This window comes from Gadus morhua, chromosome 21, assembly GCF_902167405.1.
Source record: "Gadus morhua chromosome 21, gadMor3.0, whole genome shotgun sequence".
Lineage (NCBI taxonomy): Eukaryota > Metazoa > Chordata > Actinopteri > Gadiformes > Gadidae > Gadus > Gadus morhua.
The window spans coordinates 11,072,828-11,082,298 of NC_044068.1; the positions used below are offsets into that span (position 1 = coordinate 11,072,828).

At 43.6% G+C, this 9,471-nt stretch overlaps 1 protein-coding gene across 8 annotated transcripts; it reads right to left on the bottom strand.

Annotated features, from left to right (window-relative positions):
- Positions 1-3,861: 3,861 nt before the first annotated feature.
- Positions 3,862-9,263, bottom strand: fbxo16 (F-box protein 16). 8 transcript variants are annotated; one of them, XM_030344443.1, is made up of 9 exons: positions 8,956-9,263; positions 8,103-8,187; positions 7,640-7,675; positions 7,019-7,225; positions 6,469-6,633; positions 5,607-5,884; positions 5,210-5,288; positions 4,601-4,810; positions 3,862-4,310 (listed from the first exon to the last, which is right to left on the bottom strand). In XM_030344443.1, exons 2-9 carry the CDS (start codon positions 8,181-8,183, stop codon positions 4,218-4,220), a joined length of 1,149 nt encoding a protein of 382 aa, XP_030200303.1. In that variant the 5' UTR covers positions 8,184-8,187; positions 8,956-9,263; the 3' UTR covers positions 3,862-4,217. The 8 variants fall into 8 exon arrangements, with proteins under 8 accessions (XP_030200303.1, XP_030200299.1, XP_030200298.1 ...); XM_030344439.1 differs by having other exon boundaries at positions 4,601-4,939; positions 8,103-8,183; positions 8,956-9,261; XM_030344438.1 differs by having other exon boundaries at positions 4,601-4,939; positions 8,956-9,260.
- Positions 9,264-9,471: the final 208 nt, after the last annotated feature.

The window sequence follows — 9,471 nt, forward strand, 5'->3', positions numbered from 1 at the left end:
TGACAAATGGCCAAGCCATTGAGGAAAGTGGCTGTCGTCCGTGGAGTATTTTAGTCATCAGGATATATCGACACCCGTAATACAGTTAGCTGTAGCACATCAATCACTGTCAACGCCTGCACAGCACTGTCTTTCAAAGTTAACATAAACTGTAATCTTGCTCTTGGCAAAGGTTTCTTAGTTTTTGATTAATCCTGCTTATGGGCATGATCACCCATCCAAGCACTTCAATGCTGTAGTCTTTCTCATTCGCAGGATTCAATGTAGGGCTAAGGCCTGTTTATGCATAAATGATTTAATATTATATTTTATTTCCAACCTCGGTATCTGTCACTTCTAACTCAGTATCCTTCCCGCTCCCACATCGGCTATAAGCCAAACTGCAGCACGGTTGTCTCTAGACTCTGTGAAACTATAAGTGTGATTAACTGTGTTAATACGAAGGAAGTGCGACTGGATGCACTTGAGACTAACTATGGGTTTTGGTGGGCCCTTCATCGGGAATAAACCGAACTGAACTTTTTAAAATGTATTCAAAATGTAAACTTATTGGGAGTGTGGTCTATCTGTTTCCCAACTTTAAAGAGCTCCTAGTTTACCACCAGTTGTGATGATGCTTATCCACACCTGGGGGTAAAGATATGGACCTTTTTACATGATATACCCCTTATTTAAACATATTACATTCCAGAAGAAGGACATTCTGTAGCACAGTTAATGGGAGAAAGTTTTGTAAGCAATTGCAGGACAACGGGAGACCGAGATTTTGTTTGAAGCCACTATTTTTTCCAGTTTATACAAAGGGAACCTCAAGTCACATCTTGGTATGCTCTCTCTCTCTCTCTCTCTCTCTCTCTCTCTCTCTCTCTCTCTCTCTCTCTCTCTCTCTCTCTCTCTCTCTCTCTCTCTCTCTCTCTCTCTCTCTCTCTCTCTCTCTCTCTCTCTCTCTCTCTCTCTCTCACAGTCTCTCTCTGTCACACTCATTCACTCACTCACTCACTCATTCACTCTCTCTCTCTCTTTCCTTTGTCTGGAAAAAAATACACTGTGCGTGTGTGTGTGTGTGTGTGTGTGTGTGTGTGTGTGTGTGTGTGTGTGTGTGTGTGTGTGTGTGTGTGTGTGTGTGTGTGTGTGTGTGTGTGTGTGTGTGTGTGTGTGCGTGCGTGCGTGTGTGCGTACGTGCATGTGTGTGTGTGTGCGTGTGTCACACACACGTATAAGAATTTAGCAACGTGCATGTCTTCATTTAATTAAACAACAATTCATTATTGTTATAAAAGATTCATGGTTGGACATCATGTGTAGGGTAGGCTTCGGACACATGGGGGTCAAACCAAGAACCTTACGTCCGTGACCCACACTCAGATATTATTGCAGCCGTCAGAATAAGACCAACATTTCTGCACAGGGTCAACAAATCAATATACCTCTTAAAGTTCCTATTGTCTTAAGTGCTTCTCAGTCGAGTGATTCACCTGATTGTAAATCAAGGCAGCGCGACAGAAGGAGAATGTTTCCATGTGCATCTTAGTGAGTGTGTGGTGTGCGTTGTGTGCACGTGTGTTTGCGTGCGTGCGCCTACAGTACATGAGCGTGATTGTTTCAGGAGGAATGACGGGCATAGAAGTGTACATTAGTGAATATAATGTAACACAAGTGTTTTTCTTTGTACTTGACATTTTATGGAACTATTACTGTAGTTCCTCAAGTTTATTTACCCAAGTTTATTCACCCAAGTTTATTCAACCATAATCATTTGTGTGATGTCTTCTCCATAAACATTACATCTCCTCTTCCTCACGCAAATAAATTACGTGATGATCGTACGCGGGAAGAATACATGTAGGCCTATATTGCAGCTCCCTGCTCATCTCTGGTTCTGTTCAAAGGAGAGAAAATGAAAGAGGGCTTGAAACAGCTTAGGTCTACTTCTTTCATCCAACATTTTTGCTATTGTCCCCTTTTTGTTTGGCTTTGATGCATATTTTACTAGCGTAAGCTATGTGAATTTAAGGCGGAATTCTCAGTGTGCTTTTATGTTTACGCTCCGCATGCCTCAGGGATCGCTGCTGGTTGTGGTTCCAACGTGTCTTCAAACGCGGGGAGATTAGCGTATAACCTTTGATTTTCTTACGATCCCTAAGATCGGGCAGAGAATCGTTATTCGAGCCCTGTGCTCGTTTTCCATTGGATTTATTTATTTTTTCTATTGGATCTGTGGTCATATTAGGTGCTCGTAAATTAGGCCTTTTCCCAAAACAGGAAGAGTGTAACAATCCTGTCATAATGTTGTTTAAACGCAATTTGATTCTACCAGACAACTCAGGTTGAACCACTTTTTCCACCAGTTTTTCTTTTGATCATTATTTGTAATCTTTATTTGCATTAGTGATTAATCATTTTGAGTATATATGTATGCATAATGTGTTTACCCTGTCAGCACAAAGAAAGTAGATGATGCAGGTGAACCACAACCCTGAACCACTTTGACCCAGCTGTGCTGAGCAGGTCAACAATGCACAGCGGGGTCTTTTTACCGTTCATAATTACCCGCCCAAACCAATGACCAACCAAAATAAACGGTCCTCGTCTTCTCTTGTAGCTCAACAGTGCCATCTACAGGTGTGGTGTGAGTGTGCGTGTGCGTGTGTGTGTGCGCGCGTGTGTGTGTGCGTGTGTGCGCGTGTGTGCGTGTGTGTGTGTGTGTGTGTGTGTGTGTGTGTGTGTGTGTGTGTGTGTGTGTGTGTGTGTGTGTGTGTGTGTGTGTGTGTGTGTGTGTGTGTGTGTGTGTGTGTGAGGGTTAGAGTATAAGGCTAAGTGTAAGGTTTGTTATAAGGTTTGGTTTTTGTTTTCTCGCCCTCTGTTCTGAATTTTCTTGAATGCTTGTTCTGCCAATCATTTTTATCCCATAATTGTATTTTGATTTTCTCAATCCCTTGTTCTCTCGATCTTTCGGGGAATTTCCTGTTCTCTCCTTTTTTCTCAGTGGTCCTGTTCTTCTCATAGAGTCTGTAGAAGATCTCAGTTTGAACACCACCCAGGCCACCTGTTTTCAAGAATTGGGACTGGTGAAAATAAGTCATCCCCTGCTGTGCTTCAACCCAAACAGGGTTTTCTGATCCTATTGTGTTTGAAATCCAATCAGGCAAGATTATTCTCTCTAATCTTTTCCTAGCGTGTCTTCAAGGGATGACGTGTTCTTTCAGAGGTGTCCTTTTCTCACGGTGGATATTGTACCTAGTAATTTAATTTTGTTTCAAAAACACAAGTTGAAAAGAATACATTGTTACATGAACTGTTGAGAAGGGAGTTAATTTAGGATACATGTTTGGTTTGGTTCTCAAATCTGACTTTGACTGAGCTCTCTCAGTTGTCTTCCAAAATCTTTTTTATTGATGATTGTTAAAAACTAGTTGTTTCACATTCAAATTATATTTCATAATTTAATGATTCAGACTTGGCAGAGTATTAAATGATTGTTTTACAGATCTGAGCCAACTTGGATTAGAGTCTTAATCTGAACTGAACAAACCTCAGCATTGTTTTTTGCCTGCATCGTATCTGTTCAAGATAATTATCTAACTCTGTTATATTGTTTATGGAGAATAGGTTGGGTTCACTTGTTTAATAGTAGATTGGTTTAACTAATTTACTGAAACTCATTCAAGCGATATGTTCCTTTTGTGTTTTAAATAAATCCCCTGTTACTTTCCTTTTGTTTATTTTACAAATATTACTGTATGGAGCCAGAGTTGGAGGTTGGGACTGGATGGTTGGGGAGTATCTTCCCATGATTAAAGTGAATTCAAATACTGTCTGTTTTTTTGTAAAACTTTTTCAAAAAATTGATGGACACAAAGCTATCCTTTTTCGTTTTCTTGAATTCTTGAGTTCTGAATCAATGTTTATTATGATTTCACCTTGTATTGAATGCTTGTGTGGATTTAAACTTAACAGGGATACATATCTTACATAGTCAGTATTTTGTTTGACTTTTCTTTCTCATGTAGGCCTATCTCTTTTTCACATTCTCTGGATAGGGTTCTTGGAATAAATGATAAAGCCAGTGAGAAGTTTGTGGCTGTGCTTATAATCAATACTATACATACTATATAGACAATACTGTGGTTTTCTCAAAAGGTCCCACAAATAAAGAGCACATTTTAAACTGCAGCATCCATGAGCGAATGAGCTTCAATACAGTTGAACGTCATCGTTTAGTGTAGTTCCATCTTATTCCAGCAGAGGGTGTAAATTGGGTGTTCTATGATCCAAGGATATCCAAGGCTGGCTCTCAAACAGCGGTACGCCTGGGGGGAAGAGAGGGTATTTGAAGCATTATTATTACTGTAAACCAGGAACTGTTAGTCCTAAATATTAATGATAAAAATACTTTGCACACTTTCTTGTGTTCCTTTTTAAAAACACATATATGTGTAGCCAATATGTATCGTGAAGTGGCTAAGGTGTTGAATTTCTAGTCGGAAAGTTCTGAGTTTTTTACCCCAATTGTATTTATTTAAGAAACCTCATCAATACCTATATATAATGTATTGATTACGATAGATATTTTTCGTTTGTTGTTTAGAGTTAAAATAACCATGCTGTTAAATGTGTTACTGGGAGGGGTCCGTGAGGTCCGCTGGGAGGCTCTGAGGGCCTCCACACTCAGTCTAGGGACCGCCGGCCTCACCGGACCCGGCCGGATCCCAGCATTCCACTGGGCCGATGCCGCCCGGCTCGCCATGGTAACATGGGGGTCGCAGGAGGAGGGGGTGGGCGTGGCCCAGTCTGGACGTGTCTGACTTGGCTGCAGATATGGATGGAGGTTTGTGGGAGGAGGAGGAGGAGGAGGAGGAGGAGGAGGAGGTGGGAGAGGGGAGAAGGGAGGGAGGAGTGGTCTGTAGTGGGAGTCCAAGTCCAGGGACGACAGCATCATCTAACCAGCGGGAAGATGGAGAATGACGCTGGGGAGGCGTTGCTAAACTCAGAAGCAGAGTGTTTCTTCGATTGAAGTGATCAAATTATATTTGAGGATATTTAGGACAAAGTGTAAGGCTTCTAAATATTCGCCATGTTCTCTGTCTCCAATTCCATTACCCTCTTAAAGGCATTCAATTCCTGAACTATTGTTTCATTACAACAATAGGTCAAGAAGTTAGAGCAAGAAGTTGGCTAGCGGTGCTACTGTGCTAGCTAACCCGTTTACCTGGGACTTGGCTTTGCGTAGTTTATAGCTGCCCGCAGTCAGCGGCTTCCTCACGCTGTCCATGCTGCCCCGCATTTGCCTGGTCAGAGATAAATCGACAAAAGCGTCGATAGTGGTTGGAGGAACACGCAGAACACACAGCATTGGCTAACATAAGCATAGAGAGAATGCGTTTTTGTTGGGTTTTGGTTCGTGACCCAATAGTGGGTTACAGCAGGGGACCACCAATAAATGTGGGATGGGCAGAATAAACTAATATTTGTGTACTTATCCATACAAAATGTACAGTATGGTGGTTCATACCACAACAGGAGGGCAATGTCCTGAAAGAGATAATTTGGTTACGGATTCAAACGGATAGAGGCTAGAGGAGGTGAGCGGGGAAAGCTAGCCATACGCTTGCTTAGCCTGATCCACCGGGTCCAGGTTGGACAGGTAGTTGAAGCGCTGGGTGTCTTTAGGGTGTCTGTCGGCGTGTCTCCATGGAGGTAGACCCAGGCCCGGCTGCTGCCCCTCCCCTGCCTCTAGGCTCCTCCTGCTGGAAGGTTCGTCTCTGGCCTGCTGGGGGGTGTATATCAAGCGCACCTGGTCGAACAGGGCTTGTTCTATGGGGTTTGGAGTCGCGGATCGGATGGCGGTGACCTCAGGAACTATGAATGCCTGGCAGCATGGGGTCTGGTGGGAGGTGTAGGAGATCACACACATGCGCACACAAACCCAAACATATACAGACGCACACACAGAAACACACACACACACACACACACACACACACACACACACACACACATACACGTCTCACACAGACACACACACACACACATACACACAAACAGGCCATTCACACTCAATTAGGGTGTCAGACACACACACACACACATACAGGGTCATACATGTACAAACAGATACATATACAAACAGGGTCACACAAACACAAACAGGGTGTGCCACACATACACACACACAAACACACACACATGCACACACACACACGCCCAAACACACACACACACACACACGCACACACACACACACACACACACACACACAGGGCCAACCACATCCAAACAGGGTCACACAAACACAAACAAAGGGTGTGTCACACATACAGACATACACAACAAACATTATAACCATTCATAACCTCAAATACCCTTTATCATTGCATCATAAGTATGGTATTAAACATCATGGGCATGTATCTATGACTTTAGACGTCCCCCGCGTCCTGCGCTGACTCCTCCACTAACCCCTCTGACCTGGGGTCCCATGCATCGCAGCATCCTGACGGTCTCCACGTAGAGCCTCTTCCAGACGCTGGTCTCATAGGGGGTTGGGGAGAAGGGGAGAGTCCAGGCGAGGCGCACACACTTTGGCATCCACAGCTGGTCCAGCTCCACGATGCCCCGCCAGTGCCAGCTCACCTGGAAACACAGGACAAACACACATTGTTGATAAGAGATCATGTGAAACATCCCTTTTCCTCCTTTTGTCTCTTGTTGCTTCGGGACCTGACCCTAATAGGTAGTCCTTACCCCTTGGGGTTCCATACTATAGTTAGGTTTTTCGGGTTTGGATTATGTTTCTCTGGTTTGTTTTAGGGTTAGGGTTTAGCACCCTTAAACTCAACAGCCTAGTAGGACCTTGGATGGGAGACAGGTCCAGGACAGGGCCAACAGTCCTAGAATGTGCTAGAGTTAGAATTTAAAACCAAATCATTGAATCTTAACACACTAGATGGGCTTCCTAGGCGTTTTCCGCCTGGTTAAACTGCTTACATTTAGCTGACAGATCGACCCTGCCCCTTACCGTGGCACAACGACAGAGGCTGCGGGGGTCGAGATAGGAGAAGATGAATAGAGATAGGACCCGCGGCAGCATGCAGGTGAAGTCCACCGCCTGCAGGGGGAGCTGCCGCTCCAGGGAGCTGCTCACAAACCGCAGCTGAGCCGCTGAACACCGGGATAGGAAGTCCTGCAGGACACACTTCCTCTGGCCCTCCGACCACTTGTCGAACTTGACGGAATAAATTACGACTTTCTTATCTATATTTTTTAAGTAAACGACGAGCACAATGTACATAACAATGAAACAGAGTAACCTAGAATATGATAAGAAAATAATGGAATGGAATATAGTACTATAGAAATAAAGTAGAATGAAATAGAATATAATACAATATAAATAGAGTAGAATGGAATATATCAAAAAGAGATTATTTAATAGAACAGAATAGGATAGACTTAGTGATTACTATCCCAAGAAATGGAGATACCTGCCGGGTTAATGTAAGTATACTTAAATATAGATTCAACACTTGTATTTGGTATCTGTTATTCAACCAAGCCAATAAGAATAAAACATGAGGGTTCAACATGATCAAAACATTTAAAAAAAATGTGCGTCTTAACGTGTGTACTTTTAGCTCACCCATTTAACAAGCAGAGTTCGTCTCTCTGAAAAGACCTGAAGAAAGAACCAGATCATAATCAGAGTTTTATGTCAAACAACATCCTCCCCTCATGCTCACGCAGCAATTAAGCTACTGCTACAGAGCCAGGCATGCCCCCCCCCCCCCCCCAGAGGGGGGGAGAGAGAGAGAGAGAGAGAGAGAGAGAGAGAGAGAGAGAGAGAGAGAGAGAGAGAGAGAGAGAGAGAGAGAGAGAGAGAGAGAGAGAGAGAGAGAGAGAGAGAGAGAGAGGGACAGAGAGAGAGAGAGAGAGAGAGAGAGAGAGAGAGAGAGAGAGAGAGGGGGACAGAGAGAGAGAGAGAGAGAGAGAGAGAGAGAGAGAGAGAGAGAGAGAGAGAGAGGGGGGGAGAGAGAGAGAGGGTGAGAGAGAGAGGGGGGGGGGAGAGAGAGAGAGGGTGAGAGAGAGAGAGATTGTTCAGCTACCTTGCCATTAGCTACTGGGTGGTTGAGGGGCGTCCACGCACTCATCTTGGTCTGCAGCTTGGAGGAGCCCAGAGACGCCATCTATCTGGTCAACACACACACACACACACACACACACACACACACACACACACACACACACACACACACACACACACACACACACACACACACACACACACACACACACACACACACACACACACACACATATATATATATTGGTCTGCAGCTTGGAGGAGCCCAGAGACGCCATCTATCTGGTCAACACACACACACACACACACACACACACACACACACACACACACACACACACACACACACACACACACACACACACACACACACACACACACACACACACACACACACACACATATATATATAAACACACAGGTAGGCACACACAAATACACAATAATAATACTAATAATCATGTTATAATAAATATTAAATACTTTACATTCATACATACTGTACATATATACATGCATACATACATACATACATACATACATACATACATACATACATACAGACAGACAGACAGACAGACAGACAGACAGACAGACAGACAGACAGACACATACATACATACATACAGTACATACCTATACAAACACAAAGGCCTACATGAACCATTCATATAAATGCTATTAGTAAAATGAAGGACCAGAAGAGATATTGGTACTTTAAGGTTAGGCAGCATTTGAAATCATAGTCCAGAGAGCAAAGTTTAAAACAGAACCATTCTTCAAAACACTTATGCCCATGTTTGTACCATAGCAATGCACGTATATCTGAGGTATGCACCCCTGCATGGTTTCCACCAAATAGTTTTTTAACTCACCGCGCAAGGTTCCTTAACCAGTATGAGTCAAGATATGAATGTCCTTTATGTGGACCCAGCTGACCACGAGATTTGCGTCGTGCACAGTTGACTTGTTTCCATAGTAATGCTGAGTGTGCACCCTTGACTGCCCGCCTCTCCCCTCCTTTTACCCCCCGCTGGCTTTCCAGTAAAGTGGTGCTCACCAGTCGTTGCTCCGGGCGACCGCTTGATGCTACAGTACCAATCCTAACCACACGGCGATGCTGTTACGCACACCTATATGTTGATATGGACAGCCGCGAGAGAGCGATACATCACTGCACTTTACCCATAGGAAGCAAACGGCACAGTGACGATAAATTGCAAAGAGCTTCTGCTCACTACGCATAACAATAATGCTGTCAAACTAACCCCAATATCGATTGCCCTTCCGGCTTCCTATACAAAAGGATCATGAAAATAAGTACAATGCGCCTACATTTTTTTTTACCGTTGAAATAAATATATACTTTGCTATAAAAAAAAAAGGACAGG